This window comes from Triturus cristatus, chromosome 8, assembly GCF_964204655.1.
Source record: "Triturus cristatus chromosome 8, aTriCri1.1, whole genome shotgun sequence".
NCBI classification, from domain to species: Eukaryota; Metazoa; Chordata; class Amphibia; order Caudata; family Salamandridae; genus Triturus; species Triturus cristatus.
In genome coordinates this window covers 156,587,166-156,608,530 of record NC_140591.1, presented here as the reverse complement: position 1 = coordinate 156,608,530, position 21,365 = coordinate 156,587,166, and the positions used below count along the sequence as shown (strand labels likewise).

Sequence of the window (21,365 nt, the reverse complement as noted above, 5' to 3'; positions counted from 1 at the left end):
TACATTTATTTTTAATTTTAAAAAAATCTTTCTAGGCTTTGCTAGATCTTTTTAACATTACAATATGTTTTTATCTTCTGTAAAGTTTTAACATTTTTATATATGCTTTCTTTTTTTGTTTTTTTAAATCTTTTGTGTTGTAGTATATTTTGCTTGTTTTTAATTTTGAACTGACTCCAATGGTAATATTAATTTTTACACCTCTGCTATCTAAAAATGTTCCTGCTGGTGCACTCACTGGTGTGGGAATAGTAACTTTTACTCCTCCGCTATCCAACACTTTCCCTACTGTTGCACTCACTGGAGTGGGAATAGTAACTTTTACTCCGCCGCTATCCAACACTTTCCCTACTGTTGCACTCACTGGAGTGGGAATAGTAATTTTAACCTCTCCGCTATCCAACACTTTCCCTACTGTTTCACTCATTAGAGTGGGAATAGTAAGTTTTCCCTTTCCGCTAACCAACACTTTCCCTACTGTTGCACTTACTGGAGTGGGAATAGTAATTTTTACCCCTCCGCTATCCAACATTTTCCCTACTGTTGCACTCACTGGAGTGGAAATATTAAGTTTACCCTTTCGCTATCCAACACTTTCCCTACTGTTGCACTCACTGGAGTGGAAATAGTAATTTTTACCCCTCCGCTATCCCATAATTTTCCCTACTGTTGCACTCACTCGAGTGGGAATAGTAGTTTTTACCCCTCCGCTACCCAACACTTTCCCTACTGTTGCACTCACTAGAGTGGGAATGCTAATTTTCACCCCTCTGCTATCTAACACTTTCTCTACTGTTGCACTCACTGGAGTGGGAATAGTAACTTTTACTCCTCCGCTATCCAGCACTTTCCCTACTGTTGCACTCACTGGAGTGGGAATAGTAATTTTTATTCCTCCGCTATCCAACACTTTCCCTACTGTTGCACTCACTGGATTCTGAATGGTAATTTTTACCCCTCCTCTATTCAACACTTTCCCTACTGTTTCAGTCACTAGAATGTGAATAGTAAGTTTTCCCTTTCTGCTAGCCAACACTTTCCCTACTGTTGTACTTACTGGAGTGGGAATAGTCATTTTTATCTCTCCGCTATCCAACATTTTCCCTACTGTTGCACTCACTGGAGTGGGAATATAAAGTTTTACCCCTCCGCTATCCAACACTTTACCTACTGTTGCACTCACTGGAGTGGGAATAGTAATTTTTACCCCTCCACTATCCAACATTTTCCCTACTGTTGCACTTAATGGAGTGCAATATGTAAGTTTAAAGACTATTATATATTTTAATGTTTTAATTTTCAATATTTTTTTTTATTAGATTTTATGTTATAGGTGTATGTATATATATATGTTTTGTAACTTTCTATATATTTATGAAATGTAAAAATATATTAAAATGAATAGTTTATTATTAATCTTAAAGTAAATATATATATATATATATATATATAAATACATATATATATATAACATTTTATATATGTATGTTCAATTTTTTTTATTACATTTCTTATATTTGTTAAAATGTATACTAAATCCAAATAGTTTTTAAAAGTTAATTTTATTATTTAATATATTTAACATTATTTTTTACATATATAAAGAAATCGAGATTTTGTGCATCGATATTTTTTACATCGAGATTTTTTTCTCGAGATTTTTATACTTACCATTATAAGTATAGGATGTCAATATTTTTTACATCGATATTTATGACTCAATACTTGTGTATGGGGATATTTTAGGCGTTGATATTCTATCAGTAAACCAAGAAAGAAGGGATATCTGCTGAACCTTGATGGAAATATTGTGAATGTATTCCACTGGAATCTTGGCGCTGACTACTGCTGTCTCTTTGTTTCAGTTGGTAAAGCTCTTAATAGCAGAATTTATTCTGCTGTTGAAAATAAACATCTATAGTTCTATGTCTTAAAAATTCTGATATCCCATCTAGTCTACACCAAGTAGACAACATCTTTAGCTGATTGAAAGGATAGCTGCATGGTGGATCTCTTGTGGTCTCTTCAACGAGACAAAGATTTACAGAGCATTCTTTAAAAGTGCTGATCAAAGAAATTAACATATGCATGAGGTCTCACCATTGGGTTCAGCACAGTTGTACAGTCAGCAACTGTTTTTTGGTCCCATTTAGCTATTGTGGCGGACAGTAGTTTGGGCATGTGCACTTATACACAGGAGGACACTGAAGTTAGGGATGAACTAATCAATGCTTTGGTTTCAGGATATCTTAACAAGATAAATTTAGATAAAAAGTATCAGAATTAAATTATTTTACATAATGCTCTTTAACCTGAACATCTGGCATGAATCTTTCATGCTTAGTCTTCGTGGAAAGCCACTGACTTAGAGGATTCATGCTCTCAGTTGTCTGGATGTTTATAGTAGTGACCGCACACTTTGACTAAGATCTCTGGCAATAACCACTGGACTTTCTTTGAAGACTCTAAACAGTCTCCTCGATAAACATAATGCAGTAGAACCTACAACAACAGACTTAAATAATTATCTTCCCTTGAGCAAGTTCACTGATGAACCATTTTTAAAAATGTCCCCTAAGGAGCATGGAAAAGTAAGGGGATATTATCATGTCTAAGACTTAAGACTGACAGAGCAACAAATCCCATTCAGAGAGTTGCTAAAAACATGTGTATTCTGATGCAGGCACTTTTGAGTTGAGTAACTGCCTGTAGCACAGGGTTAACTATTCAGTTTTTAAGTGCTGCAAAAATATTATGTTCATGATGATAATGCCACATAGTTATGGATTTTCAATGTGTTGTATTTTATTTTTAGACTCAAAAGCCAGTAGTCCGGTATCAATTTGTTCGGAGTAGGCTCGTAATCGCAACAGAATGTGAACGACTCATGTAGGCAATGGCAAGCCAGACCCTCCAACATACATTCTTTTTTTTGTTACAGCTAAAGAAGCTGCTTCCGTTAGACATTAGAGGATTACTGGACAATGGAATGATGCGCGTTGAAGTGATCAGTCTTGTGCGTGGCAGTGTGGTGGTCAACTTCAGGATTGTGATGAGCACAGATCGAAATGCGACCCTGGCCGAAATTTCTGATGCCTATATTGGGGCCCTGAACAAAAGCACTGCTTTTACAGTGGACCTGAAAGACACTTTCATTGATGGTAAGGCATCAGCAGGGCAGTCAGTGTGAAAATGCTGAATGGTAGCACTTATAAGGGGCTTTTTTCTATATCTAAACATAACATGGTTGCCAATCTCTAGCTTTACTTTGTCTTATATTTTTTAATAGATCATCATTGCCTAGGATTGTAGGAAGTATCATTGAAACATGTATGGCTGAAGCATGCTCTGTTGTATGTAATAAGAACATTGAAAGTCAATGAAGATCTGTTTGACCACATTTGATGACCTGCAATATCACCTTTAGGTCTAATGAAGGGTATATAATTCCGTAGCGCTATCTCTAAACATGACATAAAATTTTTACAACTCTAAAAACTATTTTTTGCTATATTTACTTAATCCTTAGCAAATCTTTAAGGACAGACTTCCCTTCTAAAACCCAGTGCCCTCTCATTTCTTTTATCTCAGATGGCATGGTCATGTGTCACCGCTTGTGCACCGTGTCAATTTGAAGTTAATGTGCCACCTGAAACAAAAGGTTTGTGGTGCTTTATTTGCCCCAAAGTTCAATCAATCAATTAATCATGGGTTTGTTAAGTGCAACTACTCATCCAATATGGTCTCAAATTCCTGGCCGGGGGGAAGGGGTGCATGAATCCTGGAAGTTTATGGTGGTCCGTTGAAGAGCCAGGTCTAGAGGTGTTTCTTGAACTTGGAGAGTGTTGGCATCTGTCTGAGGTGGAGTGGGAGGGTGTTCATGCCTTGGCTGCAAAATAGGTGAAGGAGTGACCTCCTGTTCTGGTCTTCTTGATGTGTGGCACTTTAGCGAGGGAGAGCTGGGCTGAACGGAGGGGTCTTTGGGATGCGTGGAACAAGAGGCGGTGGTTCAGGTCGGCAGGTCCCGTGTTGAAGAGGGCCTTGTGAGGATGGGTGAGAAGCTTGAAGGTGATTCTCTTCTTGATGGGGAGCCAATTTAGAGTCTGCAGGTGTTGGGAGATGTGACAGTGACGTGGTAGGTTGAGGACTAGTCTGGCGGAGGCATTCTGGACGTTCGGGAGTTTGCGGCTGAGGTTCCTGTTGATTTGGGTGTAGAGAGCGTTGCCGTAGTCAAGTCTGCTGCTGACGAGGGCGTGGGTGATGGTTTTCCTGTGTTTGAGGGGGATCCAATTGAAGGTCATAGGAGTCAAGAGGGTGTGGAAACAGGAGGATGAGACAGCATTTATTTGGCGGTCCATTTTAAATTCGGAGTCCAGGATGATTCTGAGTTTGCGTGGGTGGTCCGTGGGAGAGGGCGGTTTCCCGAGGGCGGTGGGCCATCAGGTGTTGTTCCAGGCATCGGGGTGTGGGCCCATGATGAGTACTTCGGTTTTGTCCGAGTTGAGTTGTAGGCAGCTGTTGTTCATCCACCTGATAACAGCTCCCATTCCTTCTTGAATGTTGTGTTTAGAAACGTTGTTCGTATAAGGAGAGGATGAGTTAGGTGTCATCTCCGTAGGATACAATGTTGAGTCTGTAGGATCTGATGATGGATGTGATCGGGGCCATGTAGATGTTGAACAGGGTGGGGCTGATGGAGGATCCTTGGGGATCTCCGCAGGTGGTCTGTGTGGGATCCAAGAGGAAGGGTGGGAGTCTGACCCACGGGGCTCTGCCGGAGAGGAATGAGCGGATCCAGTCGAGGGCCTTGTTCCGGATCCCTGTGTCGTGGAGTCTGCAGGCTAGGGTGTGGTGAAAGACTGTGTTGAAGGCTGCGAGAGGTCCAGGAGGATGAGGGCCACAGTCTCCCCTCTGTCGAGGAGGGAGCGAATGACGTCTGTTGGGGCAAGGAGGGCTTTTTAGGTGCTGTGGTTTTTCCTGAAGCCGGATTGGGAGGTGTTGAGGATGTTGTTTTCTTCAATGAAGATGACAAGCTGACTGTTGACAGCTTTTTTGATGACTTTCGCCAGATACAGGAGTAGGGAGATGGGTCTGAAGTTTTTGAGGTTGGTGGGCTCCACCAATGGTTTTTTCAGGAGCGGATTGATCTCAACATGTTCCCAGTCATTGGGGAAGAAGGCGTTCTCGAAAGAGCGTTTGATGATTTGTCGAAGCTTGGGAGCGATGAGGTCGGTGGCTCTGTGGTAGATGTGGTGGGGGCAGAGGCCCATGGTTGCCCAGGTGTGGGTTGACTCCATGGTCTTCAGCACGTCTACAATGGTGAGGGCGGTCCAGCTGTCGAGTGTAGGCTGTGGGGTGTCGGGAGTGGGGGGTGTAGGTTCTGCATGTTAGTGGCCGTCATCGAAGTTGCCGTAGATGGTCTTGGTTTTGTAGTGGAAAAAGAAGTTGAGTTTGTCGCAGGTGTCCTGGGAGGGGGATATATTGGTTGTCTCGCTGTTGGGTGAAATATTTGATGATGCTGAAGAGTTCATTGCTGTTGTGAGCGTGGGTGGAGATTCTGTCCTGGAGGACTTTCTTCCTTGTGTTTCTGATGAGCTTGTGGTGTCCGATGGTGGCTGCATTGAAGTTGTCCAGGTTAGCTGTTTTTTTGGAGTTCCTCAAAATCTTTTCAAGACGTCTGCAGGTTCATCTGGATTCTCGGAGTTCGGTGGATAACCAGCTGGCTCTCTTGCCATGTGTGTTGGTAGTCTTCTTGAGGGGGGCAATGGTGTTGGCGCAGTCGGTGATCCATTTGTGCAGGGTCCGGGTTGCGGTGGTTGGATCATCATCCATGATGGCTGGAGTTGAGCTGCTGAAGGAGGCGATGAGCTAGTCGTCGGAGATCTTGTTCCAGTTCCTACGCAGGAGCTGGAGTGGAGGTTTGTGGGTGGTTGTTGTTTAGAAGGTGAAGTGTATGCATTGATGGTCCGTCCATGGAAGTTCGAAGGTGTGGCCAAAGGTGATGGAGATTCTTGCTGTGTAGAAAGGGCTGAGGATGTGTCCTGCTGAGTGCGTCGGTTCTGGTATGATATGTTTAAGTCCGATGTTGAGGAGATTGTCCAGGAGGGAGGTAGAGTTGTGGTCTTGGAGGTTGTCGAGGTGGAAGTTGAGGTCTCCCACCAAGGTGTAGTCGGTGGAGGTGATGGCTTGCGTGGTGATGATGTCGGTGATTGAGTCGGACAAAGGTGTGCAGGGTCTGGGGGGGTCTATAGATGAGGGTGCATCAGAAGGTGGTGGTTGGGTTGGTCTGTATCTTGAAGTGAAGGTGTTCAATCCGGTCTGTGAACCCATCATTGTAGGTGCTCAAGTGGAGGTTGGATTTGTGTGTCAGGGCGATGCCTCCTACGGGGTGGTTGGAGGGTGTCCTTCCGGGTGATCATGTAGCCTTGGGAATGGCGATAGCGGTGTCTGGTCCCGAGGTGGCATTCATCCAGTTTTCTGTGAAGAAGACGGCGTCAGGAGTGGTGCTGTCGAGGAGGTCCCAGATTTCCGTGGCGTGTCTGTGGAGGGAGCGGATGTTGAGGAGGATGCATTGTAGGGTTTGGGGTGTAGTGAAGTAGTGGCAGGAGTTTTGTGGTGGGTCCTGGGTCTCGGTGAAGTCGAAGGACTTACAATCTGACTTACAATTCATGATTTCGCTTTTCTGAAAAATGAATGGACTATGTTAGCCCACCACACAGGCATTCAACTCTCTCTGTTCTGTTACAGGGCATGCACCACTTTCAATCACTCAGGCTACTACACATGAGAACATTGTTAGCAGATTACCAAGAGCATTGTTAGGGTGCTGTGTGCAGTGTAACACCCATGCTATTCATGTTGGTGGTGTATTAAGAGCACACTCTGTTATTCCCTGCTTTCACCGGTCAATTGGAGATTGAATGCAGGAGTGATCTATAATTTGGTGCTGCCAGGTTTTTGTTCCACTTCCAGAATTTACCAATAGGAGGTTATATTATGGAATATGTTGTAATCGTCTTCCATTATTTGAGTTATGAGGTCAGAACTTTTGTGTATAAGGTAACATTTAGTAGGTATGATGACTGCATTAGGGTTGTACAAGTTTTGCATAATTCGGTCAATTTCACATTTGCAAACTACGTCACCTTTTGGATGTTATATCAGTGGGAAATTTTGCATTTCTTTTTGCTGCAGGTATACTCTCACGTTCAATTTTAATGTGGGATACCAGAGGTTGCATTTGGAGTATTTCTTGCATAATTTTCCAGAAATTTCACACAATTTTGGGAAATAAATATATGCAATTGTGCACACCATTGTAAGTTTAATGCATGTAGTTGGTATTTGTATAGTGACAACCTAGATAAAAGGCTGATTAGCATTACAAAAGCAGACCAGCCTTCTCTGTATTAGCAAAAATGTGTTGGCTCAAGCTATCACAGAATTGCCAAAAGACAGTGTTTCATGTACAGCAGGTTTACCTGTTCTCATGCTTCATAAACTAGTTCTTTCCTCAGTTCTTTACTTTCTCAGTCCCATGCTACTTAGCCCCATTGTATACTGCCCCAGAAAATGAGCGGTACCAGAGCATTACAGGACTTGTGTGTGGTGGACATGCAATTGTTGCATGTTTTCACTGATCCCAGGACCCAGTGTCAAATTGATTACCATTTTGCCTCATCCAAGAAAAATCTAGTCATACCGAATCTACTGGGCTACCCTTCTAAGGAGTCCTAGAGATATTGTCTCACCTGCTTGTCGGATCTCAATCAAACTTGATCCTTCTCACCAGAGTTCAGTAGGAATTCATCAAGAGGCAATTGTGTAAATTTGTGTAGTAAATAATAGGCTCCAAGGAATGGAAAAACACAGCCTAAAGTAAAATTCACTTAATCGGGTAACTGCCAGGGGCAAAACTAACACAGACAGAAAATCTCGAATTATAGAAAGTATTACTGGCAGCATTGCTGGACTCTGCCATCTAAACTAAGCTTGTCTTAGAGCCGGTCCTAAAATGAGTAGAGCATGTAACCAGTTGCCCCAGCCAGAAGCTATGGTTATGTGTGGTCACCAACCATTAATGCTTGAATTTAGAAGTGTGTTGTCCTACAGTGTCCCTGAAACAGGACGTTATTTTGACCGGTGGTAGTTGTACTATCTCGCGGTACATTCTGCCACGGTGTGAATAATTTAGCTGATAAATGCTTGGAGTGTGTGGTGCTTGTACTGATTTTAACACCAGGAATTATCTACCACTGCCGGTATCTACTTTGTTTGTTATTTCCTAGCACTGGCGGTAATTCACAATTTCAATATCTCCAGGGTGCAATCCTGGTTAAATGTTAATCTCAGTGGTGCCGCAATGTTTCGCCGGTGGCAAGCTTTATGTCATGAAAGTTCTGGTACTCTAAAGTAAGGCCTTGGCAGGTGTCAATTCAAATTAACAAGTGCAGCACAAGTGAAACAATACCAGATTCCCTTATACTATTAGGGGCATCACATCTAGTGATATCACAAGACCTCTGTCATAATGACATCACAATAAGTAGTGACATAGATCCTTTGACCCTAAGGAAATAACCCTACATCAATCTATAAATATCTTCACAAACTTCTAGATATGTACAAAATGAAGATGTAGAGATGCTGGAATCCCTTTATCCCTGTGTTTTCGGTATTCCAAAAACCCAGTCAGCAGGTGCAGCCCCCCAGGCTCTTCATTGGCTGCCCATAAGCTGCAGCGTACAAGTTGAGGCATTATGCATCATACTTCGGGAAACACCCAGCACGGGTCCACATGTTCTTCATCCACTGATCACCCCTTAATGTAACAATAGAGGCCTTAGGTCAAATAATCTTGAACTTCTTACTGTCCCCAGAATTAAGAGAGCGCGGCGTGGAGGTCGGTCTTTACATACTGTGCACCTAGGCTGTGGAACTCCCAGCCTACTAGCCTAAGAATGGATGACAACTTCATGATTTTCAGAAAGAAACTGAAGACCTAGCTATTACCCTAATTCGTTGCAGATATCTTTAATCTTTTAATTCCCTGACTCCAAACAGACCGATAGCACTGGGAAGCCTGATGTCGGGTAGCCATGCTCTTCACAAAACTGATGCATAGAGCAGAATGGATTAGAATCCATAATGTCCCCTAAATGACATCACCTACTGCGTCACAGGGTACATGGCCAATGATCAACTGTCGGCATTTCCAGTCCTTCTGAGGATTCAGGAGATTGTTCATCTGGAACCTCTGGGTCTTGTGGGTATATGAGATGGTACATGAAGGTTCATAACTAGGGGTGTATGTGGTGTTCCTCACTCAAACGTCATTACATCCTCACAAATATTATGATTACTGTCTGCAGTTTTCAAAGTTTAATGCAAGTGAATTTTCATGTTAACTTTGGACTTTCGTGTCCATCTTAAGTTGAGAAAAAATGTCTCCAAAATCCACCCATCTTCTACGTCTCAAGGAATGCAGATTTGAAGTTAATTCCATTTTCTGTGGCAACTAGAATTCTATCACCGTTCTGCATGGAAAGACTCATTGACATTACGGACACAAGAAACATCGCAAATGCTGCGACCCCTGGTGGTCCCTAAAAGGCATGCATGCATTATAGTGTATTTCACTTTCAATTTGGACAGATTTGTTTTATGGAACACGTGTATATTTTGTTTAATACTTGCATTCTAGAACCCTTAGGAAGACAGCAAGGCCTGTGCTAGTTGCTCAGAATCAAACCAGGTCCCATGATACACACACATCATTCTTGCCTTCCTGGGCACATTACATATAAATGTATTGTTTTTTCTCTAGTGACTAATAGTTGTCTACCAGGACTGAATGACTGCTCTGGAAATGCCATTTGCACACCAGTGGGAGCAACATATGACTGTGCATGTAAATCTGGATTCAAAGACACCAGTTTAGGAGATCCCGGCCGATTGTGTGAAGGTAAGAAGGCAACACAACTGAGGCAAACGTCAGTGCACAGTTACCAGTGTGAATTATTTTTTGACAAAATCAATACTGCATCTTATTAATGCCACAAATAAATGTGTCCGCTTTAAAGGGGTGTTTCGGTTTTATCCAAGGTGCTCACAGTACATGTGCAAGTCTACCAGTGAGCAAGTCTTTTTGACGTATACAAAACCAGTATGTCAGGCATACAAAAACAACGAGTCTCCCAACATAAAGCACACTTTTATTATTTTCTTGATTGCTTATTGTGTAACACATTTTTGTAAAAAAGTACGCAGTAGAAAAAAATAAATAAATGCACAGGGTCATTAACTGTCTTCCTCTTTCTTCTCCCAAATAAAGCACGTGGAAACAGGGGGGGAATTATTAATTTGCTGAGGCCTGTGCCTGCTTTCCAACCCAGCTGTCTATGAGAGCTGGGTTGGCGAGGTTTGACTTACGCATGTATGGCTGGCCGTAGTAAGATGGCCGACCAAAGCTACATCTGCATATTTAAACTGAAGTGGCCACTCCTCATTCTGACAATCAGCAGCAATGATGCACTGGCCCCGCCCCCACACGTTCAGCAGAGAGTAAAAAAGAAAATGGTAATAAAATCATTTATTACCATTCTATTTTCCACTTTCTGCAGAATAGTGTGTGTGTGGGGTGGGGGAGGGGGGGAGGTGGTGCTTCTCCGCTCCTATGGAGGAGCTGCCGCTGCCCCCGTAAATCATAAGGGGGGGGGGGAAGGGGGATGGGTGTTTTGGACAGTTCAAGGTTTGTTAAGCCTTGGAAGTTTGTGAACTCCTACAAGTATCTATGTTGTCAGCATTCACAAACTCACAAACTCCTCTCATTCCCCGTTCCAGCCAGGAAAGGGCTGTATCTTTACTCCAGGATATTGCAGGCATACACTTTCAGGGTGGGAATTGGAAGCAATCACTCCCCACCCCTATATTTGGAGGGGGCATAGTGGAAGATATTCCTCCGTGGCAAAATTGTTTCCCACCTGGAGACATTTTTAAATAATGCACATTTACAAAGTGGGTCCGATTTCGCCTTTACAGAGAACTCCATCGAGGGAGAATGGGACTGGAATATCACTTGACTTCCAGGGTATCTTCATAGAAACTTGAAAGTAGGAAATGCACTCAGATATAGATGCACATCTACAAGTGTAAACTTGCTATTTTTTGTGCATAGGGACAGGAGAAGTTGCATAATCCGATAAAATACCCATTGCCTCCTGATATATTTACCCAGTTTTCTACATTGGCACATGGAACAGTCTGGCGTTTCTCGTCTATCCACCCTAAGGATCATTGTCACCTCCTTTCATCATCGCACAAACTCCATGTTCCCTTCTCAAAGATAGAGATGGACACTACAACGCAGCACACCTGCCACCCACACTCAACTGCAACTGTGATTATACACAACAAGTACCTCCAATCAAGCACATACACATTTCACAAAATCATAAAGTTACTTGATGCTTCAATCATAAAAGTTGCAGTCATCAGCAGGATGAAACATTTGATTTAAGGTAATCCGCAAATTCATATTTAGAAATATATATTTCTATAGGAAATATGAACATTTGAAATTAAAATGGATGAATCCAAAATAAAAGCATTATGCACTCAAACCCTAAAAATGGAAAGGTAACTAATATCATTTTATTATATTCTATCTATCTAAAGGTATTTAACAAACGTAATAACATTTTACAAAATAATGTAACCATTTATCATAGAAACAACTTTTAAGACATTATATAAGTAAGGGCTAGTAATTCTACAAACACTTAATAAAATCATTCATTTTATGAGATTAAGATGTACTATTCCAACACCAGTCACACTAACAGTGGGGAAAGGGCATAAAGCAAAAAACACTGGAGAAGTGGTTAGAGTTGCTGGCCTACATTTACTGACCGAACTAAGGGGCATATCAGCAACAACCGGCGATAATTATCGCTAAGTGCACTTAGCGCTAGGATAATTATCGCCGGCTAGCGTGGATTTTTATCGCTGAGATAGCGTGCTATTAGCAACGCTTATCTCAAAAGCGATAGAAATCCTCACGCTAACTGCCTAACGTGAGATTATCGCTGGAAACCCAGCGATAATCTCACACAATGTGGCGTTAGCTTGATGATAGGGACTCACAAACTTACCATGATATCCACCTTCCATAGGATATCATGGCTAAGTCAGTCCTGAAGCAGGCGTAAGGAAAGTAGCGATAACAGGGGTTATCGCTACTTTTCTTGCCGCTATGCTTCATAGCGTGGGGCTTGATGATAGGAGAAATGTCGCTTAGCGACATTTCTCCTGTCATGTCAGGTCAGGAACGCCCACTTTGCATCTCATTAGAGATGCAAAGCTGGGCGTTAGGAACTCCTACGCTATTGCAAGTTTTCACGCGTTGACGTGAGCTTGCTAATTAGGCGATAAAATTATCGCCGCTTTTCGGCCAAAAACGGCCGCAAAAGCAGCGATAATTCTATCGCCTCGCCTTGCTGATATGCCCCTATAGCCTTAAAAACATTGCTGAAGGCGCATAAAGGGGGTGACATTTACTATTATCATGTCAGTCCAGAAAACACTATGGAAAGTTTATAAGTAAAAGAGGTCAGAGTCTTAGCCCAGGCCCACCAATGTTGGCAAAAGTACAAACAGTGGGGAGTGAGAATTACTATTCTAAATCCACACCCACAAACACTGGGGAAGCGCCATGAATTTGAGGATGGGGCACATTTACTATTATAACTCCAGTCCCGCAAACATATGGAAAGTGCATGAATGAAGAAGTTAAAATTCACTATTCCTGTCTTAGTCACACAATGACTGACATGGAGAGATATATAAAATGGGATCACATTTACTCTTCAACCTCCAGTTCTACTATCACTGGGAAGGTACATTAATTGGAGGAGAGGAAGATGGCTTTACTGTTTTAAAAACAATTCACGAACATTTGGAAAAACGTATCTATTGCAAGTGTCAAATGTATTATTCTAACTTCACTTCCACCAACAACGGAGAATGAGAGGGCTAGATATACTACTCTAATTAGAATCCGACCAACACTGAGGAAAGTGAAAATAAAAACAGGGTCATATCTAGCATTCTAACTTTAAATCCCATACTTTGGGGAATGTCCATATATTTGAGTGGTCAAGATTACTATTCTAACTCCTGCCCCACAAGCATTTTTTAAAGTTTAAAAATTGTGATATGTTAAATTTGCTATTCCAACCTCTGTCCACAAACAATTAAACTAAAATATTAGTAGATGTGGGCAAAAATAAAACAATAAAAAAATTGCAATTCAAATGTGAAATGCATTAATTTTATATCAAAGAACATATTTAAAAAAGAAAAATTATCTTCCCTATCCCCTAGTAAGCCCGACACTCTACCCAATAATATACAAAGGTATATAAAATAATCTGAAATATGTTTTCCCTGTTTTTTTAATGAGCTCATAAATACATATTATGAAGTTAATTTAAAATGAATATAAAAATGTGAAATTACAAAACAATTACATTTACAAAAAAAAACATTGTAGTGCTAGCCACCCGAACCCATAACTATCAACAAAGTGTGCAAAACAACAAAAAGTATAAAATAACAGCTAACAAAAAAACTAATTTTAGCAAAAAATATAATGATAAATATACACATCACAATATTAATCAAACTATATTAAAAACACAATATTTTTCTAAACTATATTCTTAACGTTGATCGTATTTTCAAAAAAATAAAAAACATACACATATATTTTTATATCATGTCTCACAAGATTTTAGCCGTCAATATATTCTGACCATGGTATTGGACTCCAAAGTTATTCAGGAGCGATATTCTTCCCTCCCATCGTAGTAAATGAACATGAAGTCTATTAGGAAAGACCGTCACTACATGGCATTATCTAGTAATCATGCAGCAGTTATAATGGTCCATCTTTGGGACCTTTTTATGACCAGAAGAAGAAGGTTTTTTTTTAGGTACAGGCATCCATTGATCATACACAGTAAAGGGTCTGGTAAATACAACCAACCAACTTTTACTTTACAATTCAAGAAAGTATACAGAGTTTTATAACTTTGCTTGTTGAGTAGAGTGCTTATTGTCCCTGGTATCAGGACTACAGAATGCAGATAGAAGCATTTTAGCCACTACGAACTGTGCTATTGCAGTCACACTTTCAAATATCCTATGTATATCCTATCTATGTAATTTCCTATCTAATGTGACTAAGGTATGGCAGAGCATCAGAATAAAAGACAACTAACAAAAAAAGGCTAGCAATATTATTAAAAGTGAAGCATGATGTGAACTGCTGTATTGCCCCTCTATTTGGGCATTATAGTCTAGAACTGAGAAAACATAATTCTGCTCAAAACCAAATCAAGTGCACTTAGATGCCACAAACTCATAATCACTGTCATTTCATGTACATTTTTATCTCAGCAAATTAATTGTTTTTTTAAAGTCTACAAAAATACATCAGTTCATAGCAATAAAGAAATTATGTTTTATAAAATATATAAAAGGTTATAAAAATCTTATGAATTTGTTAAAAAATGAATGGATTGATGAAAAATATACACACAAATCCAGTGACTGCAAAATCACAATATAGAATAACCTATTGCTTAACACTAGGGGCCTGATTATGAGTTTCGGTGGTCATGGAGCTGGCTGCACGCCACTGCTCCGCTCCAGGACTGCTGAAACTCACTGCCACCCGCCTACCAGATTACAAGTAATTTTGTGGTCTGGCAGGTGGGCAACGACTCATTGTGAGCCTTAACCCCTTGTGTGCCACGTCCTTTCCCCGCCCTGTGCCGGGCTTTCTATTAGCGGGCGGAGTTCATGACGAGATGGTCTCGTCATGGGCACAGCGCAACAGCGGCCCATGACGAGACCATCTCGTCATGGGCACTGAAGGGGTTAAACAGCAGTGCAGAGGGATTGCCATGCATGTTCTTGCACAGGAGGAAATGCACCATGTCATGCATTCCTTCCAGTGCAGGAACTGGGGGTGAAAATCTACAGGGGGCACAACATGAGGCCCCCTGCATGCACTCCTGTGCACAGGCGCAAGAGGGGCCCCTTGCAGAGCCCCCTTTGAAGCCTCACTGCCAAACTTTCCATGGAGGTGCCACCGCCATGAAAAGGGTGGCAGTGAGCCAACTCAAAATATACTCGGCTGTGCCGGTTGCCACACCACCTGCATTTTTCCCCCAGGGAAAGACTGCTGGTCCAACGGGATCCTTGATCCCAGCCGTGCCGGTGTTCTGGTGGCAGTACGACTGCCGCAGTTGTAATCGTGCAGGTGGTCCCTCAGTGCAGCATTTGTTGGACCACCATTGAGACTACTGCAGTCCAATGGACCACCGTAGCCTTAATAAGGGCCTCTGTCAAATTTATGACACACCTGGGGGCATTGTGGTGGCGATAGGGGCTTCGCCTTATTTACAGGGGAGAGTTAGGCCACTTGTTTATGTATTTATTTTTATTTATAAAGTTTTATATAGCGCAGACTCAACCCGATGAGGGTATCTGAGCGCTTTACAAAAGTTACATCAAAAGAAAAGTTGAGCGCTAGTCACACATAAATGAGTATCTAACATGAGATCGTATACGTTGTAGGTTCTCGTTGAAGGTAAGGATTGTGTTAGTCATTCTCGTTTAGAGTTCATCACACATCATGGTAGATGAGCAGCCTCTGGTTGGTATAAAATCGCAGCAGGGCTGGGATCAGGAGAGAGTTTTATTCATTAGAAGTTGTTTGACTTCTTTATTGAAGGAGGTGGTGGAGGGGTTCAGTTTGATTGCTTGGGGCAGGGCATTCCATATCCTAGGTGCTAGGCCAGAGAAGGTGCATGTGTAGGTTTTCTTTTTCCTAAATTTTTGCGGTTTCAATAGCAGGGTGTTGGTGCTTCTCAGAGTTCTGCTGCTGCCTGATAATTCAAGTTTATTGGCTAGATACTTTGGTGTGTTGAGGTGCAGGGCTTTGTGTGTCATGCATGCAATGTTTAGATGCGCTCTTGCCCAATTAAGAAGCCAATTCAGTTCCTTTAGATCAGGGGTGATGTGGTTGTTCTTTTTGAAGCCGCGTTGAGTGAGGATCTTAAAGAAGCCAGACTCGATCTCGGCAAGCCACATAGGGTTGTCCCATAATCTATTCTGGGTATAACTAGAGATTGAACGGCTGTTTTTAGGTTGTTGTCGTTAAGGAAGGGTTTTAGTTTTTTAAGAATGCTCATATGAAAGTTGGCTCCTCTGGTGCCTGTGCTGATGTGTTCCCTCATGTTGAGATTCTTGTTGAGTATTATCCCCAGTGATCTTGTGGCACCGATAATGTGAGGTTTGCTTTTGAGGGCTGTTAGGTGTTTCATCCAGTTTACTATGTCACCTTGTCCTTGTGGTGGGGTGATTAGGAGAAAGTCTGTCTTGCGTGCATTGAGTTTGAGGTTGTATTTTGTCAGCCAGATGTGGGTTTTTTATAAAGTTGTGTTGAGTAGACGGATGTCATCCGGTGATGATATTTTTAGGTATAGTTGGGTATCATCCGCATACATGTGGTAATGGATATTGGAGAGTTTCAGCATTTTGTTTAAGGGTTTTATGCTAGGAGATAGGCGGAACCTTGAGGGATTAGGTGGGGGCGACAATGGGAGTTGTTCATTTGCTGTATAGAGATCTTTTTCTATCATTTTGCATTTTTCCAAGAAGTGGGCTGCAAATATGTTGCAGTTAGATTGCAGGTTGGGGCCTACTGAGGAGTCGGTGTGATGTTGAGCAGACTGAAGTTTAATAATTTCTAATAGTTTTCTTGGTTGATTTCGAGCATTGTTTAGTTGATCTTTGAGGAAATTAGCTTTTAAGATTCTGATGTGTTTGTTGTAATTACTCCTCCTTGATCTTAGTTGTTTAAGGTGCTCTAGGGACGGTGCGGATCTCCAGGCATTAATGTGGCTTAACGCTGACTTGTAAATAAGGCACCCTATCATGGTGTACTTAGCGTGAAAGGGGAGGGCAATGGGTGTTGCTGTGGGCGTTCCACCGTAACACCTATTGATTTTGATGCTGCCCCATATTTACAAGGGTGGCGTAAATATTGGGAAGTACCTAAATTAAGAGCAGGGAAACCTGGTCTCACTCTGGTGAAACGAGGAGAAATGTTTGTGCAGCACACATGGAAACAGCAAAACACAATTTTTTTTTTTATGTGCAGGAAGGTGTCCATTCCTGCACATAAACCATTATTTAAAAAAATTACGTTTTGCAACTTCAATGTGTGCGGCATTAAGCAGCATACATAGAAGTTACAAAACGCCATTTAAAGATAGTTTATGTGCAGGACGGGACACCTTCTTGCACATAAACTATCTTTCCCTGCAACGCAGACACCCTTGCACCAGGTGCAAGAGTGCCTGCGTTGGCGCTAGGCAGCTAAATTTAGCGCCAGTGCAGGTGGAAACGCAGGGCTGCACCATGTTCTAGTAAATATGGTGCAGCCCTTCGTTTCTAAAGTGACGGAGCGTGTTGTTAGCCTTCTTGGCTTAACGTCACGCTTCGCCACTTTACTTGTAAATATTCCCCCTGGGTCCCTTGGGTTGGATTAAGGAAAAATGAGATATCATTTGGATGTTAATTTGTAGGGTGTGAATGTGTTCTTTAGATCACATCACTGTATCATGGTTTCAACACTCAACAGTATGATCCAGAATAAACTACTTGATTTTCCAGTGCCCAGTTCTGCCAAAATTTGGAAGGTGGTAGAAGGAGGCTAAGCACAAATATAAAATGCTATGAATAACTGAAAATATTTGGGAAGAATTAGTGCTCTCCTTAATTACCCATCCATAACAATTTTGCTCTGTGTTCCTTTAAAGGCCAAGGGTACGGACGCATTACAGCATGTATGCTCTCACTAGAACTCAGAAGCATTAGGCCATTCACCGCAACTCGGTGAAAATTGCTGTGGTGGCTTGCATCACTGATCCTTATCCATACTGCGGATAAAGTAAATATAGCTATACTGTTCATGGGTAAAAGGCTGATAATGGGAATATCAATCAGAAAGGTCATTTGGATCAAGATGTATGATCCATGGTCTGTACCAGCTGCGGTTTCAAAACCATACTTGTGTGAAGCCCTGGGGAAGGAGCTACAAAAACTGAACCCATACACCATGTTCATGTTCTATTCTCATGTCCTTTTTTCTTTTCTTGATAGATATAAATGAATGTACTGATGGCAGTAATGCCTGTTCCTTTCTGGCACAATGTACCAACACCATTGGAAGTTATAAATGTGAATGTTACAAAAGCATACAAGATGAAAGCCCGACAAATCCAGGAACCAGATGTACAGGTAAGCCTTCTAGCAGAGCAGCAATTGTGAGAGATATATACTGTCTTGGATCTGCTTGGGCTGCTGCATTCCCTTATAACATTCCTAGACCTGTTGCCAATGGAAACCCAGGCTTTGATTACTTCTAGGCTCGACTACTCTAATTGTTTGTGTATGTGTGTGCCTGATTATAGGATCAGGATACTTCAGACAATCCAAAAACTGGCAGCCTGGCTTAGTTTGGGCTTCTTAAGAAGGGTATCCGTCTCCTCATACCTACAGGAATGGCACTGGCTTTCCATTAGGTAGAGGATCTTGTTTAAAACCTCAACTTTCATTCATCAAGGCTTTTACAATTGGGGGCCTAACTACCTTAGCTACAAAAATCCTTCATTGTAGAGCCCTTCATTTGTCTACGGATCTGTTTGTGGGAATACCCAGGTTCTGCTTGGCGAGAGTAGGAGGTCGCTCCTTTTTGGTGCTGGAAGACAAGGTGTGGCATGAGCTTCCGCTCGCTCTGCATGCTACGCAGTGTGAGGTTTGCTCTAAAAAGGAACTAAAAAGCATCTTTTCTCTTCAAAGTTACTGTAAATGGATGTTCTGATCTTGTCAGACTAGCGCCGGGACACTCCTCTGCAGTAGCTGTGTGCTTAACAAATTGCTTTCATTCATTCATTTATTCATTGCAATCTCATGCCCCTTCCTGTTCAAACTTGACAGCCTCTTCTGTTTTCTTTCTCCAAACACCTCTGTCTTCCTCATTGGTAACTTTAACCTCACATCTTCGACCCCCCCTCTCCCTTCTGTCACTTGGTAGTTCCCCTCTGCACCACCGCTCCACACTGAAGGTATTCTGCTCCATCCAGTATCTCTACCGAGAGCCTGCACCCAGGATCCCACCCTGACGTGTTCGCTTTGTAAATCACGTCCTGCATCTATTATATTTAATCACCTCTTGTAAGTAATGAAAACTTACTATAAACATTGTAGAAAGGTACAGACAAGTCCAGTTAACATTGTTCCCAACACCTAAGACTGCCCCCAAGTGATGGAGACGACTCTTTCAACTACTGCACTCTCTGCCCACATGTCTATCACATTTCCAAGTATTGTCTTCACCTGTCATACTGACTACCTCCACACTGATCAGCCTCATAAGGTAGCTGCAAGCTGTTGTAGCACGCATACTCCAAAAACGGGGTCTCAGGCACATCTTCAGCTTTTTCCCACCTACTTAGCGCAACCACCTCTCTTCCAGACCTCAATGCGACGATGGCACAGTAACTCACTTTAAAAAAAGTTATCACTCTATAATGATCCCAGTTGCTTGCTATTTGCACCTGTGGCTTTGTAGTTTGTATTTCATGTGCTCTTTTTGTATGTCGGTATGTCAAGAATAAAAACAATAGGCCCTGCCAGAAGTTGCACTTTTCCTAAAAATGTCCCTTTGACCCAAATAATCGTGCATAACTCCCTGGTGCCTGTCACGAAAATGAGATTTGAAATGTAAATGAAATGTGGGTAAACCATATAAATCTGAAGTCAGCTTTCCTACATATTGTGTGGCTTTGAGATTAATAGAGTTGATACTAATCCACCCGTGGGTGAATTAAGGCTAATTATTTATACCCCTAATCGGATAGAGCAGAACCAATAGACTTATGCAGATACACATGCCATGCCTGCTACTCTGAGGCCAGCGTCAGAGAATTCCAGGACTCAAGAGAGGGCAAGGCCACTGTGAAAGAGGTGGAAAGGTATTTCCTTTTCTGCCCTCTGCTTCAAGGGACTGTCTGGCTTCCCTCTTTGAAGGAGGATGGGCTTTTTCACAGTATTGAGGAATTTAATAACTGTGCAAAGGACATGTTTATCATGAGAAGAGTTTACTGGCCCATAACAGCTATGCTACGGCTGTATTCTACTTTACAGCTGTTAAGCATAATAATGTGCTTAATATGACACAACATTTTACTACGTTGCAGCAAGTTGACAATGACCAGATAAATAGTGGATAACTTATTCTCAATGCAAAGTTTTGAGCTGCAAAACTGAAAAATGTAATTTCCCAAAAGAGAGCGTCTCTATAAACCAAACGTCAAAATAAATTATGCATTTTATTAACCACCGCATTGTGTTTTCCAGATCCTGTGATGTGCTTCAACCGTACTACACTCTGCACAAACACGAGTTACTGTTTTCTGAACAAACCATCTGTATGTTTACGTAAGTCATTGCTCTTTTTTCATAATTTTTAATTAAGTGTATAGTATTTTTCAGGGGTGTCAAACATAGGTTCAAGAGGTACAACATATAATTTCCACATAACCGACAGCTAGAAAAAAAGAATTCTAAGTTAAAATTGTTTAGATATTTGGTGATTAACCTGAAAATCTGGCATCAATCAGGTCTCTTGCATCTTTGTTGAATATTTCTGCTACGGTTTATCTGTAATGGGGTAAGTGGGTTGGGGGCATATCAACAACAACCTGCGATAATTATCTCTAAGCGCACTTAGCGCTAGGATAATTATCGCCGGCTAGCGTGAATTTTTATCGCTGAGATAGCGTGCTATTAGCAACGCTTATCTCAATAGCGATAAAAATCCTCACGCTAACAGGCCAACATGAGATTATCGCTGGAAACCCAGAATAATCTCACGTTACCTTGTTGATAGGGACAGGCAAACTTAGCCATGATATCCTCCTTCCATAGGATATCATGGCTAAATCAGAAAAATACCAGACGTAAAAAAGCAGCGTTAACCGTGGTTAGCGCTGCTTTTTTTGTCTCTAACAGGGTTAGCGACATTCTTGATAATAGGAGAAATGTCGCTTAGCGACATTTCTCCTATTATTTTACTCTGGAACGCCCCCTTTGCATCTCATTAGAGATGCAAGGGGAAGCGTAGAGTAAAAGGGTGCTAACATGCAAATTTGCATGTTAGCACCCTGTTGTTGATAGGGCGCTAGTTTTATCTCTCCTTTTTTGGCTTTTAAAGCCAAAAAAGCAGA

At 41.7% G+C, this 21,365-nt stretch overlaps 1 protein-coding gene across 1 annotated transcript in view; it reads left to right on the top strand.

Annotated features, from left to right (window-relative positions):
- The window catches only part of LOC146801737 (uncharacterized), a 103,422-nt gene that overhangs the window by 57,601 nt on the left and 24,456 nt on the right, over positions 1-21,365 (top strand). The window contains exons 5-8 of the mRNA XM_085621214.1: positions 2,942-3,161; positions 9,827-9,964; positions 18,238-18,375; positions 20,497-20,577. Of these exons, the coding sequence (XP_085477340.1) occupies positions 2,942-3,161; positions 9,827-9,964; positions 18,238-18,375; positions 20,497-20,577 (577 nt within the window). The remainder of the gene's footprint in view (positions 1-2,941; positions 3,162-9,826; positions 9,965-18,237; positions 18,376-20,496; positions 20,578-21,365) is intronic.